The sequence below is a fragment of the Penicillium mononematosum genome (genome assembly GCF_028829835.1).
Source record: "Penicillium mononematosum strain IBT 11891 chromosome Unknown utg000002l:1.0-8112719.0:1.0-8118358.0, whole genome shotgun sequence".
Lineage (NCBI taxonomy): Eukaryota > Fungi > Ascomycota > Eurotiomycetes > Eurotiales > Aspergillaceae > Penicillium > Penicillium mononematosum.
In genome coordinates, this window is record NW_026643272.1 from 8,036,815 (window position 1) to 8,058,139 (window position 21,325).

A 21,325-nucleotide genomic window follows, 5' to 3' on the forward strand; every position below is an offset into this window, starting at 1 on the left:
GAAGATAGGAGCTCATGTGTCTAGGAATCAGGATATAAATGAGATGCAGAAACTGAATGGAGAAACTATGTATGCAGGATTTCTATGAAATGGGATGGATGGGGGAGAAAGGAGGTGAGAGAGTGAGAGAAGGAGGGGAGAGAGAGCTATTTATAGCTATGGCGGTAGCAAAACATGAAGCTGTAGCAAACATGCCTGCTACAGCAAACAGGTGCTGTCGCCTACGATGCCTGACATTCAACAACATTTAGGCCCCGCCCATCAATTTATGCTAGTATAAGCTATATGCATACCTAGGTACTAAATATCAAGCACACAAGTGTAAAATGATTTTTTTAAGTCACATGTATTTGTTCTTATCGCTTTAAAGTATTCTCAATCCAGTCAGTATCCATGTCAATGTCGATTTGGTCCAAAGCCCCTTCCCAGAGTGCTGGATCATCGTTTAGATCGAACTGGAAGGCAATGTCCCGGAAAGAAGGGATATCTGGCTGTTGTGGCCAGTTATAAGCGGGCACTTGTGAAGCTGCTGACTCCGCGCTCGGATCTGCCCGAACATCGTCTGATGGATTTGCGGATGGATTTGCAGCTTTTTCGCTCATCGGGGTCACAGGGCCCTTTTGACCTGCAGCAAGAGAACTTGCCGCATCGGTATCCTTTTCATCGGCACGTCTAGGTCCAATGGCTGCCCACAATTCCAACAGCAATGAGTGACGCGAGTCCAAATATGTATTTCCACGATCTGCCATGCCGCGGAGAAGGTTCAGTGCGGTCTCCATGGCCCGGGCGCTGGTTTCATTAGGCGGAAACGCGGCGTTTACCATGACCAGCAGCAGTGCAGCGGAGAAGATATATTCGCCATCGAGGTATCCATATGTAGCTAAAAAGACCTTTTGATCAGATGATTTCATGACAGAAGAAATGCGGTTGTATTGCGGTCACGTACCAACGAGATTATGTTTTGCTGCAGCATCCATGATCATAGTGGTTGCTCTCGCTGCCGTGATACAACTGTCGATGACGGCGACGGTATTAGGAGCCAGCCCGTCCTTCCAATCCTCCGTTGTGGACCCGAGGGCTTCCGCGTCGAGTCGCCTTTGGATGACATAGAAGACTAATGGCCGCGCAGTCATGTTCACACATGAGTAGAAGTGCAAGTTGATTGAGACAGACTCTCGATTTATATGGGTATCGAGTGTAGTGAAGTCAATGCGGAGCCGGTCTGGTACTTGTCGCAGCCAGGCAGAAAGGTCATTTGTTATACTCTGGACAGAAGCAACGAGGTTCGAACCGGATCCAGGTTTCTTTCTGTAGATTTCTGATGTGGCCATCTATGTCAGCTTGGCAGGATGGCGAAAAGAAACAACGGAGATGATTTTTTACCTTCCCCGATCCGTCCTAATATACGGGATAGCTGTGTATAATGGGTAAGAACGGTTGATGGCCATACATCGAAGGTTGATCCACCCTAGATCGAAAAGTCAAATCAGCGAATACCTATCTAGACACGTCATGGAAGACAACATACCACATCTGTAGGCCAAGTTATTCCAATATCTTCATCGTGGATTGTAATAGGATTACCAGACTTGACCGACAGTAACCTGTCCATAAGTATGAGTATTGGTTTTCAAAGGTATAGAGAATTGGCCAATTACCGGTCCAAGCTGTAGACAGACCACCAAGCCCGACGTCTACGGTTGCGGTCTGATTCACTTATTGAGGGATCAGACACCTCTTGATGTAGCCCCAGGGAGATAGCCATGCGCAGAGCAAGTCCGATCTGACACGGTTAGCGGTACAGCGGAAGGCCAATGGAAGTAATACGTACGTAGAGGAAGGCAGCGTCCCGCCTGTTCAGATTCTGCATATAGTATGCCACATAGCATAGCACCTCGACAAAGAGAATCGAACCCTCTTCATGAATATCTGGCAAGAAACGTAACGCATGCTTAAAATACTTGAAGCCAGGAGGGCCTTCCTCGCCAATCCACTGATTCACACTGTACATCAAACCAAAGGAAATAACTAACAGTGTCTGACAGTATACTAGGCAAGATTCACGGTGTGAAAAGTCAAGCGGTTGGTGGTAGACTAGATCGAGCCGTGCTTCGAACTCCAGGGGTTTGATAAGGGAGAAGATGGTACCGATGTAAGCGTATTGTACCCAGAATAGTCGCTTGGCAAACTCGAAAGGTGGTAATTGAGGCAATGAGCCGCCAACTGGTCTTCTCAGCGATGAAGGATCATCGTAAAGTGGGCGCACATCCCATGCAAGGTTTGCTGAGCCTGGGTTAAGCCGTTTCGCGAGATGTGTGGTGGACGAGGCACCCACAAAATCTGAGGAGAGATTAGCAGAAGGATATAATAGGAATATAATACCTGCCAGCTTAACACGTACGATGTTCTCCTGACCGATTCAAGAACAGATTGTCTGTCCCTTTGTACCACCAGTCATCACGTTCTGGTGGCCCCGCATGAGAGTAGCGATTGGATATCGATGGCTCACTTGACGGCGTTGAATGGCTACCTTCTATCCTGTGGTTAAATTGCGTCTAGGTGACGAACTAGGTAGGTATGAAACCTACCTCGCGACGCAGGAGCTTGTGCTTGTAGTTGACGATAGTAGCTGCAAATAGGAGTCAGCATTGACTCTTTTCAAGGATGGATCAACTTCACCTCTCCGTTATAGAGACTCGCTTTTCAGCCTCTGAATATACGCAATGCTTGCCCACATCCACACATGCTGCACAAGGGTGGGGTGGATTGCCGGCGCAGCGAGTTTTTCTGAGAACGGCAGCGGTTACAGGCTACCATCGACCTTCTTGAACGATCTTCTGCCTGACGCGAAATGCCTGCATTTGGAAGGACCATTTTTTTTTTTTGGTGAGGCTAGACCTTAGAACTGTTTAGAACTGTTAGATCTGCATACAACATAGGGTGAAACGTAGAATGACACACAACTCAGACCGGGACGGAAAGCCCCGGATTCTCCGCTTTTTCACTTCTCTCCTCGGCCCGACCTCCCCTGGCCAATATCGTACGGATGAAGAGCAATCGCCTATATTACTTTGTGTCATGATGCCTAGATGTCTAGGTTTAAAAAGATTGGTGCATTCTGATATATCCAAGACTTTCAAGCTTCTTTGGAGGGGTCATTGCCTATAAACACGCCCCCACTTGCATTCTGCGCCATCTCCAGACAGTTCAGACTGTACAAATGAGCAAGTACGACCAGGGGCAAAGATGAAAAAACTCTTGATCAAAATATAGCCACGCCATTCGGGGGGCTTGCAACCCCACCAGGAACCTGATGAATATGGTCAGTTTGGGAACAGGAGTGGGATTTTGTCTACACACACACCTTCAATGGCACGCTACTAAAGAAGAAGGTCCAGCGGCTTCTCTTACGACACTCCTGGCTGAGCTGCTCGAGATCGAATAACTCCCCGATTGGGACGCCCCAGCCGGCCAGCAACCACTCATGGAGGAAAAAGGCCTGATTCTGGCATGGATATGCTTCAAAGCTCGGCATATCTCCCACCACGGCAGCCAGTTCACGATCCCAAATCCAGCGCAGCATGGCCTCGGACGATTCTACCCCAATCACTGGAGGTGCTGCATAATCGGCCAGTTGCTGACATTGCGCCTGTGAGAGCTGTTCGTAGGCTCGAGTCCAACCCGTGCGAATAAACAAGATATCCCCCGGTCGGAATGTGGTATTCTGACTAGTGGCTACCTCTTGGAGTACAGATGCCGGGATTGACTGGGTTTCAAAGCATTTCACTTCTTTCCCGTTCGCCGCTGCCCAGCCCGCATAGTCCAAGAGAACACCCCGTCCAACAATACCGCCGTTTTCGACCCATACTGAGGGAGGATCAGTGGAGATCAGAAATTTCAGAATCAGAAGGAGTTACCGTGAATGCCATTTCGAGTGGAATTCTGGATGTCGTCCTGGGTACACCCATTGAAGTAAGTTCCTTGCTTTGATCCATAGTGTCTGAAGCCATCCCATTGGCTGCTGCTCTGTGTGTTGAAGATCAAGATATCATCGTTGACAATCCGGGGAGCCTTGTTCTTGACAATATGCTCAAAAGCAGAGCGTCCAAAGCAGGGGGTCGCCATGCTATTAAGAGCCCAATCTGTTGAGACACGTACGCCATCAACAATCTCGCGAGCAGCCGCAGCAGTGTTCTCCGGCGTCAGTAGATTGAGCATGCCCATTTGATCTTGGTCTCCAAACATCCCCCAAGCATTCCCTGGAGGTCCATCTTTGCGCAAAGGTAGGTCATCAAATGCAGGTCTCCGAGGCGACATTGTTATGCAAAGGGCGAAAATATCAAAGTAAAAGTATGAGAGGAAGCCCTTTAAGTGTAAACTATATTGTTTACCCCGCACACATATGTATTGTACCGGCGTTGCCATCTCAAATGACCTCGGGCAAGGCTTAACGCCATCTCATCTGATGTTACGGGGTACATAGATTATGAAGGCTCCATATAGTTGAAGTTAGAAGAGAGTCAGCAAATCAACATAAGCATTGGCCCCTCCGCACTAGGATAGTGAAGTTCTCGGGGTATTCAACAGATATATTGTCGTGAACCTGCGCTCGCAATGAAGTCCGAGTGCCCGGGGGGGGGGTAAGACGAATGATAGAATACTAAATGACAGAAACCCCAGGTAAAAAGGTATTGGTAACAGCGAAACGACAGATTTCAGTCAAATCAATTTGAAACCCAAAAAAAATATGAGATATTACATCGTATGACATCTAGAATAAATGAGAAAAGAGAGACTTATGGTCTTGAATGGCAATATATATTTCCAAGAACTTGACAACTTCAACTTTTATCTCAGACCTTGCAGAGTCCAAAGATCTAAAAATAAATGATAGTCATCACCAAGGCACCTACATTTATATTCCAAGGTGTGTTGTACTCCATTATGTACTCATTATGTGCTCTACCACATATTATTTAGGTAGCCTGGGAAAAAGTTGCGTACACGTATCTCGTCGAGCACGTGATACGTAGACACATGACACACATTCTTCGGTCTCTCCATAGGCTCTGTTGCTGTTCTGTTGCTGTGGTAGCCCAATTCCCTTTCTTTTTTTTCCCTTTCTGTTTTTCACTACCCACATACCCAATTTATAACGATGGCTGGATATGTGGACCCTCCGGAGCCAGTCGCAGATTCAGGATTCAGCCCCCTAGAAGACGCGGCCGATCATTTCCTGACGCCTTGTCGTCATCCCCCGGCAGTTGCCACCCCCAGCCGCCACGCTGTGATTTCTTGGCGGAGAGGCCTTTGCAGTGTCCTTTACGAGCATGGAGTACTCTGTACTCTGGTGATTCAAAAATCACTCAGGGGGTGTTTCGGGATGGTAGAAGGGATATGTACACAATATTAGGGGGATGCCTGTGATGGGTCATCGGAGACACCCTGTTGACCAATATTATGGCGTATTGCGTCGTCGACCCGCAGCTTTTTACATGTTCGACGAGTTATGTTCGTCGCAGCAAGGCTCGGATCGCAGAGTCAAAATTCATACCCGTATAGCAGTGTATACCTTGGATATCGAGACAGTTATGATCAAGGGGAATATCATTCGGTGGTTGGTCCATGGGTGCCCCCCCCCCCCCAATATTTATGCGATGCATGCGCAGGGGAAAAGCGGCTGCCAATGCCCAATATGTACTGTCTCGGACGGCTCCATGGTGGATCCTTAAAAAGGGTGGATGACGAACGACAATTGCTGATGCGCTGGGGTTCCACCTCAGTCGCCCTTTCACAGCCCGCATCGTCGGCACCTCCAATCAAATTCTGCACCAAAAATATCTCCTGGATAGATGGAATCTGGAGCCCTTCCCCTACCGCACATCTCTTCTTTGATCAACCCTCCGGTCTCTCCTACATAGGTCTCATATTGGTTCTCACATAGGTTTGATCTCTGGACAGGTCACCTGTCTTGCTTTCAACCTAGCTCACGGGATTGCTACGCTGTTGCGCTGTTACCATTGAGGCGCCGGGTTGTACCTGGAATTGGAACTTCTACCCTTGATATTTTCTTTCGATCCTTGAGGATACCACCCCGCCGGCTAGATCTCGATTGCCTTTCCACCAGAACCGGAGAACACGTGAACCACGCATAATGTCTTTTCCTCACAGAGGAACGTCTCCTCATTCGCCTCATTCGGGCAATTCCTCCCATTCACCCCAGGCGAGCGAGGCCAGCGGGTATGGCCCACGAGAGGTGAGTGACAAGCCACCCGGGACGGGGAAACAGAAGGGACCCCAGCAAGACAGCAACGGATGCTAACACAGTTTGTTCAGCAGCAAGCGTACGGTTACGAGGAAAAACCCGAGAACATCGACAGCCAGCAGTCTTTGCTCTACCGAAACCAACCCAGCCCATTCAACGCCTCCTTCGATGACCCGTATGCATCGACCGATTCCCTCCGTCGCTACACACTACATGATCCCGGAGTCACCATCTTTCCCGATGGTCCATATCAGGAGTCTGCGGGAGGACTCAACCGTCGCTCTGGTATTCCATCTATTCAATCACCTATGTCCGAAACGCCATCAGAAGCCTGGCAGAACCGACAGGCACCTGGGTCAGGGCTGCGGCGTTATGCTACGCGAAAGATTAAGCTGGTCCAGGGCTCTGTGCTGAGTGTCGACTACCCGGTACCGAGTGCCATTCAGAACGCCATTCAGAAGGAGTACCGGGAATCCGAGGAGGGTTTCCCGGAAGAATTCACACATCTGCGTTGTATGTCTTCATGTGAAATATTGGCGATGCGACTGGGGCTAATCGAATACAGATACCGCGGCAACCTGTGATCCTGATGAGTTCACCCTACGCAACGGATACAATCTACGACCGGCCATGTACAACCGACACACCGAACTTCTGATTGCCATCACCTATTACAACGAAGATAAAGTCCTGACCGCGCGGACGCTTCACGGTGTCATGCAGAACATTCGGGATATCGTCAATTTGAAGAAGTCAGAATTCTGGAACAAAGGTGGCCCGGCCTGGCAAAAGATCGTGTGCTCATTGGTTTTTGATGGTATTGATCCTTGCGATAAGAATACCCTCGACTTGTTGGCCACAATCGGTATCTACCAAGACGGCATCATGAAGCGGTCCGTCGATGGCCGGGAAACCGTCGCACACATTGTGAGTTCCCATAGTCCTCTCGATTCGCCTTGGCGGAATCTACCGTCCCTCCATCCTGGTGTTTTTGTAGTCGACCGAAATCCACTAACAAGCCCTAGTTCGAATACACCACCCAACTCTCTGTCACCTCCAACCAACAACTGGTCCGCCCCAGGGCAACGAGTCGTCAAACCTTCCTCCTGTTCAAATGATTTTCTGCCTTAAACAGAAGAACAGTAAGAAGATTAACTCCCACCGCTGGCTTTTCAACGGTTTCAGTCGAATCCTCAACCCCGAAGTCGTGATTCTTATTGATGCCGGAACTAAGCCGGGAAAGAAATCCCTCCTTGCATTGTGGGAGTCCTTCTACAACGATAAGAACTTGGGTGGATCTTGCGGTGAGATTCACGCAATGTTAGGAAAAGGGTGGAAGAACTTGATGAACCCCCTCGTCGCCGCACAGAACTTCGAGTACAAGATCTCCAACATTCTTGATAAACCGCTAGAGAGTGCCTTCGGGTATGTTAGCGTGTTACCAGGTGCCTTCTCCGCGTACCGCTATCGCGCTATTATGGGTCGCCCCTTAGAGCAGTACTTCCACGGTGATCATACACTCTCAAAGCAGTTGGGTAAGAAGGGTATTGAGGGCATGAACATCTTTAAGAAGAATATGTTCCTTGCTGAGGACCGTATCTTGTGTTTCGAGCTTGTGGCCAAGGCTGGATTCAAATGGCATCTAACCTACGTGAAGGCGTCAAAGGGTGAGACCGATGTGCCAGAAGGTGCTGCCGAGTTTATCAGTCAGCGACGCCGTTGGTTGAACGGTTCGTTCGCCGCCAGTTTATATGCAATGATGCATTTCGGGCGGATTTACAAGAGTGGCCATAACATCCTGCGGCTGTTTTTCCTGCATATCCAGATGACATACAACTTCATGGGTCTTGTCATGACCTGGTTCTCCCTCGGTATGTCCCGAATCCAATGTTTCTTTGGGTCTTTATACTAACTCGTTACTACCTAGCCTCGTTCTGGCTGACTACTACTGTCATTATGGATCTTGTCGGAACTCCTAGTCAATCTAACTATTATAAGGGATGGCCTTTCGGTAATGAAGCCTCGCCGATCGTGAACAATTTCCTGAAGTATGGATACATATTCTTCTTGATGCTGCAGTTCATTCTGGCGCTAGGAAATCGACCCAAAGGGTGAGTCAAGATCCGAAGGAATCCCATTATAGTCTCAATCTGACATTTCAAACAGTTCCCGTCTCGCATACACGCTTTCATTCATCTACTTCAGTATCCTTCAGAGTTACATCATTGTTCTATCGTTCTACCTTGTCAAGAACGCCTTCACTGGAGGTACACTTGATTTCTCCATGGACCAAGGTGTTGGCCACTTCCTCAAGTCTTTCTTCAGTTCTTCCGGGGCCGGTATCGTCCTGATTGCTTTGGTTTCGACTTATGGCATCTACTTCCTCGCAAGTTTCTTGTACATGGATCCCTGGCATATGTTCACGTCCTCCTGGGCGTACTTTGCTGGCATGACCTGTTCGATCAATATCCTGATGGTCTACGCTTTCTGCAACTGGCATGACGTTTCCTGGGGTACTAAGGGTTCTGACAAGGGCGACTCGCTCCCGGTCGCTGAGACCAAGAAGGATGACGCCAAGTCGAACTTCATTGAAGAAGTCGATAAGCCGCAGGCCGATATCGATAGTCAGTTTGAATCGACGGTGAAGAGAGCGTTGGAGCCATATGTGGAGCCTGAAGATAATGATGAACCAAGCATGGACGATGGCTATAAGGCTTTCCGTACCAACCTGGTGTTGATTTGGATTTTCAGCAACCTGATTCTTACACTGTGTATCACCAGTGAAGGCGTTAAACGTCTCTGTCTCACAGTATGTACCTTGTCTAACTTATAGGGTGGCACAAACTAACATATGCACAGAACGTCTCTACCGTCCGTACTTCCAAATACTTCGCCGCTATTCTGTGGACGACTGCCGGTCTGTCGATTTTCCGCTTTATTGGATCCCTTTGGTTCTTGGGCAAGTCTGGTATCTTGTGCTGTGTCTCTCGCCGTTAAGAGTTTTTTTTCCTATAGGCCAGTTGTAAATATGCGTCTTTTTGGCTGGTGGTATTTTCGGTCTTGATAGAATTTTGCTGGTATATGATGCTTCGATGGTTCTGTATTCCCCATGTTTGCAGCAATGGCATCTATGATTTTGGTTTTTATTTTTTTTATTTTTTGGACATGGACATGGACATGGACATGTATTGGAAAAGAGTGAATGTTTTTTTTTTTTTATATTGCATAGAACTAATTTATGAGAATGAGACTTTGAACTGTTACATTCGGTACTTTTGTCCTTTTCCCCCTCTTCCCCGACTTGTCGATCCCCGCATATGCACCCCAGTTCCTATGTACATGTACGGATTACGATTGATATATGTTGTACTCCCGTACTCTGTACATATGATATTCTTTGGGGAGCAGAAACAATATCCTTCTGTCTACCGAGCAGCACTCTTTTCAATGTCTACCTAGGTAGGCTGTCGAGGGACTTCTGAGGAGACAGCCAAAACAGACCTCGGACCACAGGATTCCGAACCCCCCTGGTATAGGCCCCAGGAAGTCAATGCCAATCGCCCAGGTATTAGCCTGGTTTCCCTCCCGTGTGTGCTTTGGCTTCGTGTTTTCCATCTGCACACCAGCGTCATTGGCGAACGCCTCCCCGCATCATCCCATCTTGGTTCCTTTTATGACTGGCTCTTTCCCACGAGCGCGGGTGCCTACGGAATCGCTCATTTGTTTATGCAGAAGCCCTTGATGGAGAACACCTGGACGTGCGTCCTTGGCCCTCGGCTGAGTTACCGTCGTCCCCAGGGCCATGTCCATATCCTGGGATGCCATGGCTTAGGAATGGTACCATCCAAACGGATTGGGCCCTTCCCCTCAATATCTGCTTAATTAGGAATTTGTAGGAAAATTCTGACTCCGACGAAGACTCCGACGAAGACTCCGACCCCCTATGTCTGCACAGCCAGCACATATAAAAGCAAGGCCATTGTCCGCAGCAATTTCTTTGCTTATCTGCAACTACTCTTCCTAGCTCCACGATCATCTCTATTGATCCACCCAAATCTCCCCCCACTGATCTGCCCCTAATGTCGCAGTATATCCCCAGCATTCCCACTGATTGCCTTGCCAAAAAGGTCGTTCTCATCACAGGTATGTCGAACCTATCTCCTGACTTCTCTACTGTCGTCTTATCTCGTCTTATACAGGCGGTGCCAATGGCATTGGTTCCAGCCTGGTAACGCAATGCTTGGAGCGTGGTGCCAATGTATGCATTGGTGACCTCGACAACATCTCAGGCGAGCGTCTACTGAAGAAATGCTGTGACCAATTCCACCCAGAGGAAGAAGACATGCCCCCCCCGCGCAATTTTCCAAACCACCGATGTCACCAACTATCCGTCTTTGCTGGCATTGTTTGATCTAGCCTTTAAGACCTATAAGCGCATCGACCATGTCGTCTCGGCGGCTAGTATCGTGGAAATAGGGAATTGGTTTGATACTTCACTCACGCTGGAGAGCGTCCGCCAGGTAAGTTATTACTGGCTAAGTAACAACCCGGTTGCTTAGCCAGACTTTTTTTCTCTTCTCCTCTTTCTCTCTCTCTCTCCTTTTTTATATCTTCTTTTTGAAACATCTGACAATACGGATATTACCTCCAGACCCCCACCCACAAAGTCATGGATGTCAATCTCCTTGGGTCAATGTATGTTACCCGCATCGCCTCTGTTTACTTGCGCCATAACCGTGGATCAAACTGCGACCGGTCAATTCTCCTATTCTCGTGTGCCTCTGGTTTCAAGGACAGTCCCTCTCTTTTCGTATATCAAGCCTCCAAGCACGGCGTCACTGGCCTCATGCGTTCCCTACGCACCTACATCTCCTCTCCGTACAAGCACTACCTTCGTATCAATACCGTCTGTCCTTGGGTGACCCAGACCGATAGCATCAAGAAAGTTGAGGCACAATGGAAGCAGGCCGAACTTCCCATCAACACTCCAGAGCAGGTTGCTACTGTGGCCACTGGAGTCTTGGCTGACCGGTCTCTTAATGGCACATCCATGTTCATTGAAGGTGGCCGTGCCTGGGAAATTGAACAGAACATCAATCGACTAGAGTCTGAATGGTTGGGCGAAGAGCCGTCCAAGGTGCTTGCTTTGGGTCAGGAGCTGCTCGATGATGGTTCGATCTGGACCGCACCGGAGCGACGCCGGAAGAAGAGCACCATTTCTGTTGGAGTGCCACCCGGAGTACCTCTTGATAAAATCAATGGACTTGCTAATGGTGTGACCAATGGAATGTCAAATGGCTTGACCAACGGGGTAACCAATGGACTGGCCAATGGTGTGCACTAAAAGGGGAGTTTTTTTTTTCTTTTTTTTTTTTTTTTTTTTCATTGTTTACCCGTGGAATATGGGAAAATTGATACATTGGACACGGCAGTATAGGATATTTATGAGTTATCAAGGATGACGAATCACGACAGTTTGCTGTTTATATTTATATTCTCACAAAAGTAGGGGCCCTGGTCTCTGTCCTTGACAACGTAAGACCTCAACAAGCTGATTTTTCTTAGCTCAAGATAATAATAGCGACGTTATATGTAACATAACCCTCCGATGTCTTCTATGTTCCTTTCAGATATTCCTTTTTCCTTCATGTTATATTCGGGCTTACCACTCTACGATGTACAACATACACAGACAGTAACAAGTATTAACCGTACAGAGGGCTGTTCTATGTATAACCGTAAGACAGGATCACAAAATATTGAACTGCAATTATAATTAATAGCCAACGCGATCTATGGTATATATATGGGACATGACAAATGGAGATAAAAAAAAAGAAAGATGAAGTAATGCACCATTTGGAAACGTCAAGTCCAAAGACTCGACCTTTTCCCTCTTGGTATATATACTCAGCATGTCCCCGGAACGCCCGTGTTCTCCTTCTATGATCGATGACTAGAATTATTTGAACGACTCCCGTGTATGCACACGGTCGACGTTGTAAGGGTTGGCTTCATATGTGGGCACCCGATGCATGGCATGCGTGGCATTGGTGGAAGTGCGCGAAAGAGTGTGATGGATTGAGCGAGCATCCGCGGGGGTCTCCTTGTTGTGAGAGAGTGATGCGACTTCATCATTTGCCGATGGGATTTGGGACATCTCAGGCTCAGTCTCGGCAGACTCGGTGGGCTTTTGGAGTCCCCGAACAAGATTTTGAACAAAGGCCTCAGACTGCGCAGAATACTTGCAGTGTTTTCGGATAGACAGTCCATACTTATAGAGCAGGAAGGGGAAAGGCACACATGCAAGAGCCAAGAAAGCCGGAACACAGGATGCCCAATGGATCCCAAGATCTTCGTACATGTATTTCGTGAACAGCGGGAATGCAAATCCGAACAACGACCGGAGTAGTGTGTTGGCTGCCAAGACAGATGCAGCGAAGATGGTGTAAGCATCGATTAGGTAGTTGAAGACACTGAGGAAGACGAGCAACATTCCGAACCCGAAGGGAACTCCAGAAGCGACGCTTACAAGCCAGTGGACGGACGGAGAGTTGGTCCATGCGAACCAGAAGAGTCCAATAGGGAGGGCAATAGAGGCCAGCATACACGGGGGAAGGCGGGCTTCTGGAGGCGCATAGCCACCATTCTTCTTCAGGAGTTTCGCGTAGCGCTGGTTTTCAGGAATGGAATACGCAACCGCACCAATCATACCAATCATAACACCGATGAAAGCCAAGCCGCCGACACCTTGGTTCCATCCACGATGAATCTGATACACAATCGGGAAGGCGCCGAAAAGCATATAGAGGGTTCCGTAGATGATAGCAAGGTAGATCGAGAGCAGTAAGACGATAGGTTCTTGAAAAAGAAGAATCATGGGTCGCGACAAAGAGATTTTCAAAGCGGCTTTCAAAGTGAGACGTCCTTGATCGATATCTAACTTGCTACAGTACACCTGACCTGTGAGCTTGGAGAGTGTGTTCGCGCGCTGGCGAAGAAGAACGGGGGCATAGGTCTCAGGTTTTAACGCGGCTCCCAAGAACCACATCACAGCACAAAGGATGCCCAAGAGACCCATCACCCACTTCCAGCCTCCGCTAGACATACCGAGGAAGCCACCGGCGATGGGCCCAATGACAGGTCCTAGGAATGGAGCCAACGCGAAGGCCGATAAGGCTAGTCCTCGCTCGCGAGCCATGAACATGTCGGCGATAACACCGCCCGAGTTGGTAAGGGGAGAGGAGCCGAAAGCACCGGACAAGAATCGGAAGACCAGTAAGGTCTCGATGTTCTGCGCGCCCGTACAAGCGGCACAAAAGATGGTCAAACCGCAGTAGGTTGTGACGAAGACAAGCTGGCGACCAAATATTTCACTCATAGGGGCCCAGATCAGAGGACCTGAGGGCAAAGCCCAGTACGTAGAGGGATACTCCCAAGGTCGCAACCTCGGTGGTTGCGCCAAATCGTTCTTGAATCTGAACGATACCACCAGTATAAGCGGACGAGACCAGAGCAACGACCAAGGTCTCGAGGGCGGCGACCACGGTGATGAACCATTTCATAGATGTTTTTAATTGAAGAGGGTTTCGAAAGTCCTTGGGCATCCAATCCACGACATAGGGATCTTGTTCGGTCCCTGAGCCGACATAATGGTGGTCAGCAACCTCTTGGGTGATGGCACCGGGGTTGAGGACTAGTCGCCAGAAGGGGATGGAGTTTGGCAACTGCAAGGAGTTAGCAGTCTCGGAGACCTCCATTGTTGAGAGTCAACAAATTGACTCTAGAGCTCTGCGATCTGCGTTCCATCTGGGATATGGTAAGAGTAGGATGTGAGATGGGTAAAAATTTTCTACAACATAGGCTAGTTTTCTACAACATACTATATGTAATACATCTGTCCGTACCTAGGTACTCCGTACATCTCGGAGACACTGCTTGTTTTAGCTGGAATAAGCCGCATATTTACTCCATAACGAAAGAGAAAAATGTAGAAAAATATAGAAAAATATAGAAAAAGCGCTTTGATTGGCTTCAATATCGTCAAGATCCCGAAAATCTCCACTTAGTCCCGGCCCGATCAGTAATCGGTTTCTCGGTTGGGCCGATGGTTTCTTAAGAGAATTTTTTTCTTCTTTTAAGCCGAGGTTCATTTGGGATTTCTCTTATTATGAATTTAGGGCTTATATTCCTTTCTTTATGCATTATACGGTGTAAGAGAGCCTCTGTGTCTCAAATGCATATTTAATGTACTCCATAACTCCGCTCTGGGATCATATTGTAGTGGGACTTGATTTACGGATGTATTGTTTGGATATAGAAGTAGCATGAAATTAAAGTCTACTAGTATGGAGGTACTTTGTTGATATGAGTCTGATTACTCCATATGGAGTAATGAGATCGGAGTCCCAAGTTGCCCATTGGGATTGGAATGTGAGTGATCTATAGTAATATGTAATATTATTAGTTCCTGGAAATAAGAGTGTGGTGAAAAAGAAGAGAGAGATATATAGTTAACTATATGTACTCCGTATGTAGTTAAGTACATATGCCTACCTAGGTAGGTGTAGTTAGTTAGTTAACGTATTCGGTAAGCGAGCCGCCACTGTAAGCGAGCCGCCACCCAACAACCATAGATAGTTTTTAAATGCATTTATCTCAACCAAAACGCCATTAAATTAAATTTAAAAAAATCATCATCTATCTGGACATGCATCTCTCCTATGACCCTGATTTTTACATAGCCCGCATGTTAGTAATGCTCTCGTTCGTGGCTGTAAAGGTAGCGAAGGCCTTCTTAGCCGGGGGGGGGGATAGGTGTTTCAACTACTTCTACCGGCTATATAATTAATATAGATGCTTTTTAAACTGAGAGGCCTTCTATAGCTAGTATCTGCTTCCTAGATCTAGCACGCTTTTACTTTTTCTTCTTATTTTTAGCGTGTAAATCGCTCACTTCTTTCTCTAGTAGTACGGCGGATTGTATCGTGATCTAGTAGGCTTTTAAAACCTAGTTTATAGCGGAATTAAGCGGGCTTAGGGGGCTTCTTAATCTTATACGAAGTAATGCTTTGATTAACAAAGCTTATTTTTACAATTATATATAGTTCGAGGGCGTTTTCGGATCCTAATTACTACCCTAGCTAGAAGGGGGGGAGGGGTAGTAAGCCGGATATTAAACTTCGAAATCACTTTCTCCGGTATAAAAGGAATTAAACTAGTAGATTAAAAGCTATTTTTAATAGTCCTAGATTTAAAAGCTTCTATTCGTATAGTAGGATATACTTCGAGAAAATCTAATTTATTAATATAATTTAATCTATACTATATTTTTATTTTAACTATCCGGCTATATAAGCGTTTTAATACTATAAAATAGCCTATATCTAAAGGCTATAAAAGGTAAGAAGAATATAGAGGTATATAGATTAGTATGATTTTATTTTCTTTATAGATTTTATCGAACTTCGGGGTTAAATAACTTCTATAGCCGTTGAGTATTAAAAGCCGATACCCCCCTTTTATATACGAAGAAATAGTAGGAATAAAGAGCTTTTTAAGCTAGCGAAGTCTAATTTTATTAGAGGTCTATCTATTAGGACTAACCTTAAATCGCTAATCCTCTAGGAGGCTATCGAACTAGGATTTAATAAAGACTTTACCTTTAAAAATTATATATAGAGAGAGGACCTAACTAGTAGTATTTATATACTTAATAACTATTATCTATTCTCGATTTCTAGGTTATAAAAGTGCTCGCCGACTATAGTATTCACTTCTCGAAATTACTCTTATAGTAGTAGTTAAGCCTATAGTAAAACCGGTCTTATTAAAGTTATAAATATCGTCCGGGTCGATCCTAAATTAAAGGATAGTTTTTTAAATAAGATTAAACCACTCTCTAATAACCTTCGGGTCTTCGCATTTCGTACGCTTATAGTTATACCGTTTCGAAAACCGAGAGGATAGAAGAGGACGTCTTTTTATAAAATTATATACCTATTTTTCACCGATAGAAAGAACCGGGGTAGTTCCGCGCTTTTTAAGAAGAAGATTCGCTATTTCTCGTACTATAGAGGGCCGGGGAGCTAATCCTCGAGTATCTATAGAGAGAATCTATTTTTAAAGAGATTCCTCTTTAATTTCTATTAATTTACACGAATTTACACGTATAATTCCTCGTTGAGTATGGCTATTAAGGCGGTCGCGTAATATTAAACGCGGGACTTTATAAATGCGAGCAGCGGAAGCAACAGATGTGATATCTCCATTTTTTAAAGCCTAGATAGCTAACAAGATACTACCCTCTTACTCTGCTAAATTTATAGAGGATTGAGAGCGAATTGGTGGCATAGTGGGTGGTTGAATTAACTAAGTGCTAGTTCATGGACGCGTTTTGGATGGGGTGGCGGCTCGCTTATAGTGGCGGCTCGCTTACCGAATACGTTAGTTAACGTAACCGGTAAGCGAGCTACGCATGTAAGCCAGCTGCGCACCCCACCCAACCTACTAATTTCAAATGCATTTATCTCAACCAAAACGCCATTAAATTAAATTTAAAAAAATCATCATCTATCTAGACATGCATCTCTCCTATAGCCCTGATTTTTACATAGCCCGCATGTTGGTAAAGCCCTAGTTCTTAGCTACAAAGGTGGCGAAGGCCTTCTTTGTGGCGGGGGTATAGGTGCTTCTATTGCTTCTACCGGCTGCATAATTAATGCAGATACTTCTTAAACTAAGAGGCCTTTTTCCGCCGGTATCTGCCTTCTAGATCTAGTACGCTTTTGCTTCTTCTTCTCGTTTTCAGCGCGTAAATCGCTCACTTCTTTCTCCAGTAGTACGGCGGATTGTATCGTGATCTAGTAGGCTTTCAAAACCTGGTTTATAGTAGAATTGAGCGGGCTTAGAGGGCTTCTTAATCTTATACGAAGTAATACTTTAATTGACGAAGCTTATTTTTACAATTGTATATAGTTCGAGGGCGTTTTCGGATCCTAATCACTACCCTAGCTAGAAAGGGGGGTAGGAGTAGTAAGCCGGATATTAAACTTCGAAATCACTCTCTCCGGTATAAAAGGGATTAAACTAGTAGATTAAAAGCTATTTTTAATAGTCTTAGATTTAAAGGCTTCTATTCGTATAGTAGGGTATACTTTAAGAAAATCTAGTTTATTAATATGATTCGATCTGTACCGCATTCGAAATTCAACTAGCCGGCTATAGGCTCGTTTTAATACCGTAAAATAGCCTATATCTAAAGGCTATAAAAGGTAAGAGGAATACGGAGGTATATAGATTAGTATAATCTTATTCTCTTTACAAATTTTATCGAATCTTAGGGTTAAATGACTTCTATAACCGTTAAGTATTAAAAGCCGATACCCCCCCTTTATATATAAAGAAGTAGTAGGAATAAAGAGCTTTTTAAGCTAGCGAAGTCCAATTTTATTAGAGGTCTATCTATTAGGACTAACCTCGAATCGCTAGTTCTCTAAGAGGCTGTTAAACTAAGATTTAATAAAGACTTTACCTTTAAAAATCATATACGGAGGAAGAACCTAACTAGTAGCATTCGTATACTTAATAACTATTACCTATTCTCGATTTCTAGGTTATAAAAGGGCTCGCCGACCATAGTATTCACTTCTCGAAATCACTCTTATAGTAGTAGTTAAACCTATTATAAAACCGGTCTTATTAAAGTTATAAACGTCGTCCGGGTCGATCCTAAATTAAAGAATGGTTTTTTAAATAAGATCAAACCACTCCCTAATAACCTTTGGGTCTTTGTATTTCGTACGCTTATAGTTATACCGTTTCGAAAACCGAGAGGATAGGAGAGAGCGCCGTTTTATAAAATTATATACCTATTTCTCGCCGACCGAAAGAACCGGGGTAGTTCCGCGCTTTTTAAGAAGAACATTCGCCATTTCTCGTACTATAGAAGGCCGTAGGGCAGATCCTCGAGAATCTATAGAGAGAATCCATTTTTTAAGAGATTCCTCTTCAATTTCTATCAGTTTATATAAATTAGCGCGAGAATTCGCGCGAGAAGTGGTCCTATAAAGACGTGTCCGGAGGGTTGATTCAGGCACTTTGAAACGGCGCGCTGCTTCACGAATAGCGCTGATTTCTTTATTCTTAAAAGCCTGGATAGCTAATAAGATCCTACCCTCTCTCTCTATTGAATCTTTAGAGGATTGAGAGCGAATTGGTGGCATAGTGGGTGGTTGAATTAACTAAGTGCTAATTTACGGACGCGTTTTGGGTGGGGTGCGCAGCTGGCTTACATGCGCAGCTCGCTTACCGGTTACGTTACATGCTCAGCCCTTTGGCCTAAACTATCAGGCAAATCGCAATCTGACGTTGCTTAGGTGGACACTCAACATCACTTCGGAACTACTCCGGACAATCTTAAATGGATCATGGTAAAGGAAAAAGAAAAAAAGAAATGAATATGTACAAGAAATTGACATTCCTCTTCATTGATACACGTCTACTCCATTATAGGCTCTTCTCGATCTCAGCAACCTCAGCCATCACCTGTCGGATCACGGTTTTCGCCCCCTCTGCCACCTCTTCGTAAGGGTGTCGAGGGGCCAGATTACCTGCTGCATCCTGGATCCCTGCCAACTGGGCCGAGTAGCATGCCACCGCATGCTTGGTTGACGCAATGCCACTTTTAATCGCACTTTCGGCGAGTGCCGCCTTCCTTTGGAGCTCCACCGCCTCCTCAATCTGACCCTTCCGATACAAGGCATAGATCCGAGCCGTCACTTTGGGAAAGACGTTGGCGAACGCGGCGATGCATCCAGCACTTCCTGCAGCTAACCCACCAATCAGGAAATCGGACTGTCCACCAAAGGTCGCAAAGTCCTCGGGCGCAAATGATGCAGCCAGCCGAGTGATCTTTCCCACGGATCCACAGGTCAACTTGACCCCGACCACGTTGGACCGTCCACTGGCATGCGCAGACGCCGACTCCCGTGCGATAGCGGCAATGGTCTCGGAGTCCATGTCCACCCCGTTGCACACCCCGGGGAAATTGTATATCACCACTGGGAGAGGTGACTTGGCGGCCATTTCGGAAAAGAAGCGTTTCACCACGTTCATGTTTGTAGCTTTGCCGAAGTATGCGGGAGGGAGGACGAGAAGGTAGTTGGCACCAGCGGCGGCGGCATCCTGTGCAAGCTCGAGGGTCTGCTTGGTCGAGTGCGCACCGACACCGGCCATCAGTGGGAAGTCAGGCCCAACGGCGGCTCGTGCGGTTGAGATGAGCTGAGATCGCTCTTCACGAGTGAGGAGGAAGGCCTCTGAGTTGGTCCCCAGGATTACTAGACCCGCTAGCCCGGTTTTGGATAGATAAGCAAAGTACTTGGATTGAGAGGCGAGGTCTAACGAGTCGGTGTCATGGTGAAAGAAAGTAACCGCAGGGCACCAGACTCCCGACGAAGGGACATGAGGTTGGGGAGAAACAGTGTGGGAACCCATTGCAGAGGTGGAAATTGTAGTAGTATATGTCGGGAAGACTGTATTACAACAGTAGTCCTAGTAGTAGTCCTAGTATATAACTCTTATAAGATATTTCCCCTCTCCGGTCGGAGTGAGGGGCAAACGGCCATATCTCCGATTCAATTTGAGCTATTTGGCCGCTATTTTGCCGTTCGAACTGCTAATGTCGGATGTCAGAACCGACGAAGCCAATGTCGTACACAAGATCAACAACCTAAACCAGTCCACTTTCGGCTCCTCCACCCGACCGACCAATTAGAACTCTTTCTAGTTTGTTAAACTGATTTGAATCTGGTTTATTTGGCTCGGCCCTATTTCCGAGGTGTAGATAATATGTTTACTCCGGTGGGTTTGTTCCAAGTGGGGGTGCCTGGAACCCGGGTAGAAGAAGGGAAAAAAAAGCAAAAAGATGAGGGCCCGAAGCGCGATTCGAACACGCGGCCTCTCCGAATTTGAGATGTGAACCCAAACGGAGAATCATACCTAAGATAAGTTAGCAAGGAAAATGATGCTACCGGGTATTAATTGGAACGTACCACTAGACCATCCGGGCAGAAGATAAATTGTGGGGCTATGTAAGGATTGAAAGAGCAGAACGCATAATGAGCCATTTGTCCTCCGCATCCCTACAGCCCATAGATTCTCAAATAAAAAAAAAAAATTTGTAGTATCGAACTTTTGTAGAGCTGTGCAACTAAGTAAGAATCTATCGGTAAGCACCCCTGTAACAGATGGAGGCTAGCCATGTGTGAAAATGCGAAGAGAATTTCGCGCCGCGCTATATGTTTCCTGGTACAGGTAAAGATTTAAAGGGATCCTCGGATGAATGAATACAATCAAGTCATTAAGAAAATTTATCTATCAGATACACTGTTAACTTCACCACAGCCCTACATATGTAGAATCGCTACCTCGGGTGTAGATACATTGATCTATCATGTACTGGGTATGAGACTCCTTGGAATCATTTTCTATTTATACCCAGCTGGAAAAAAAGGCTCCCCCAATTACGTATGCAGATTTCTAATGTATTCTTTTTATAAGGATCCAAGATCAGGTACCCAGTTACCTAGATACCTAGGTAGGGAGTTGGTTGTATTAATAAGATGATGGGATATGTACCTACCTAGGTACCTATGTTGTACGCATGCCCAGGTGGGCAACCTTGGCTTAGAAAGTACAGACTGCATTTAGAGACCGCGGGTATATTGTTTAGGGAAAAGAATATATATATCTATGTGAAGCTATCAAGAATATTTGTATGTAAAGGAAACCAATGAACGAGCGGACTTAACCTGGTGTACAATATAGTGGAGGCCGAACCAAGGGGATTTCCAAACTGGGAAGAGAGATCAGAACCTGGAACATTGCCGGCTTAGAATGGCTCATATTCTTCAAAAGCATCTGGTTATCTCATCTATTGCCCGGATGGTCTAGTGGTACGTTCCAATTAATACCCTATAACATCATTTTCCTTGCTAACTCATCTTAGGTATGATTCTCCGTTTGGGTTCACATCTCAAATTCGGAGAGGCCGCGTGTTCG

The 21,325-nt window shown here is 46.1% G+C and overlaps 6 protein-coding genes across 6 annotated transcripts; 2 read left to right on the plus strand and 4 right to left on the minus strand.

Moving 5' to 3' along the window:
• Positions 1-356: 356 nt before the first annotated feature.
• N7519_004861 (transcription factor domain-containing protein) lies at positions 357-4,317 on the minus strand (the record flags this gene model as incomplete). The annotated part of the gene is made up of 11 exons (XM_057291637.1): positions 357-880; positions 947-1,318; positions 1,384-1,468; positions 1,529-1,604; positions 1,659-1,783; positions 1,832-2,340; positions 2,402-2,533; positions 2,585-2,629; positions 3,304-3,310; positions 3,365-3,867; positions 3,918-4,317. The coding sequence occupies 11 exons, from the start codon at positions 4,315-4,317 to the stop codon at positions 357-359; spliced, it is 2,778 nt and encodes a 925-aa protein (XP_057152839.1).
• A 1,837-nt stretch (positions 4,318-6,154) lies between these two features.
• On the plus strand, positions 6,155-9,262 carry N7519_004862 (uncharacterized protein; the record flags this gene model as incomplete). The annotated part of the gene is made up of 7 exons (XM_057291638.1): positions 6,155-6,256; positions 6,337-6,778; positions 6,831-7,205; positions 7,291-8,136; positions 8,193-8,376; positions 8,432-9,074; positions 9,125-9,262. 7 exons carry the CDS (start codon positions 6,155-6,157, stop codon positions 9,260-9,262), a joined length of 2,730 nt encoding a protein of 909 aa, XP_057152840.1.
• A 1,082-nt stretch (positions 9,263-10,344) lies between these two features.
• N7519_004863 (putative 3-hydroxyacyl-CoA dehydrogenase) lies at positions 10,345-11,609 on the plus strand (the record flags this gene model as incomplete). The annotated part of the gene is given in 4 exon segments (XM_057291639.1): positions 10,345-10,408; positions 10,465-10,670; positions 10,690-10,785; positions 10,917-11,609. 4 exon segments carry the CDS (start codon positions 10,345-10,347, stop codon positions 11,607-11,609), a joined length of 1,059 nt encoding a protein of 352 aa, XP_057152841.1.
• Positions 11,610-12,227: 618 nt separating this feature from the next.
• Positions 12,228-14,025, minus strand: N7519_004864 (MFS transporter; the record flags this gene model as incomplete). The annotated part of the gene is made up of 2 exons (XM_057291640.1): positions 12,228-13,622; positions 13,687-14,025. The coding sequence occupies 2 exons, from the start codon at positions 14,023-14,025 to the stop codon at positions 12,228-12,230; spliced, it is 1,734 nt and encodes a 577-aa protein (XP_057152842.1).
• A 2,239-nt stretch (positions 14,026-16,264) lies between these two features.
• Positions 16,265-16,853, minus strand: N7519_004865 (uncharacterized protein; the record flags this gene model as incomplete). The annotated part of the gene is made up of 3 exons (XM_057291641.1): positions 16,265-16,381; positions 16,433-16,546; positions 16,848-16,853. 3 exons carry the CDS (start codon positions 16,851-16,853, stop codon positions 16,265-16,267), a joined length of 237 nt encoding a protein of 78 aa, XP_057152843.1.
• A 1,919-nt stretch (positions 16,854-18,772) lies between these two features.
• Positions 18,773-19,759, minus strand: N7519_004866 (dihydrodipicolinate synthase family protein; the record flags this gene model as incomplete). Its single annotated transcript, XM_057291642.1, has 1 exon — positions 18,773-19,759. One exon carries the CDS (start codon positions 19,757-19,759, stop codon positions 18,773-18,775), a length of 987 nt encoding a protein of 328 aa, XP_057152844.1.
• Positions 19,760-21,325: the final 1,566 nt, after the last annotated feature.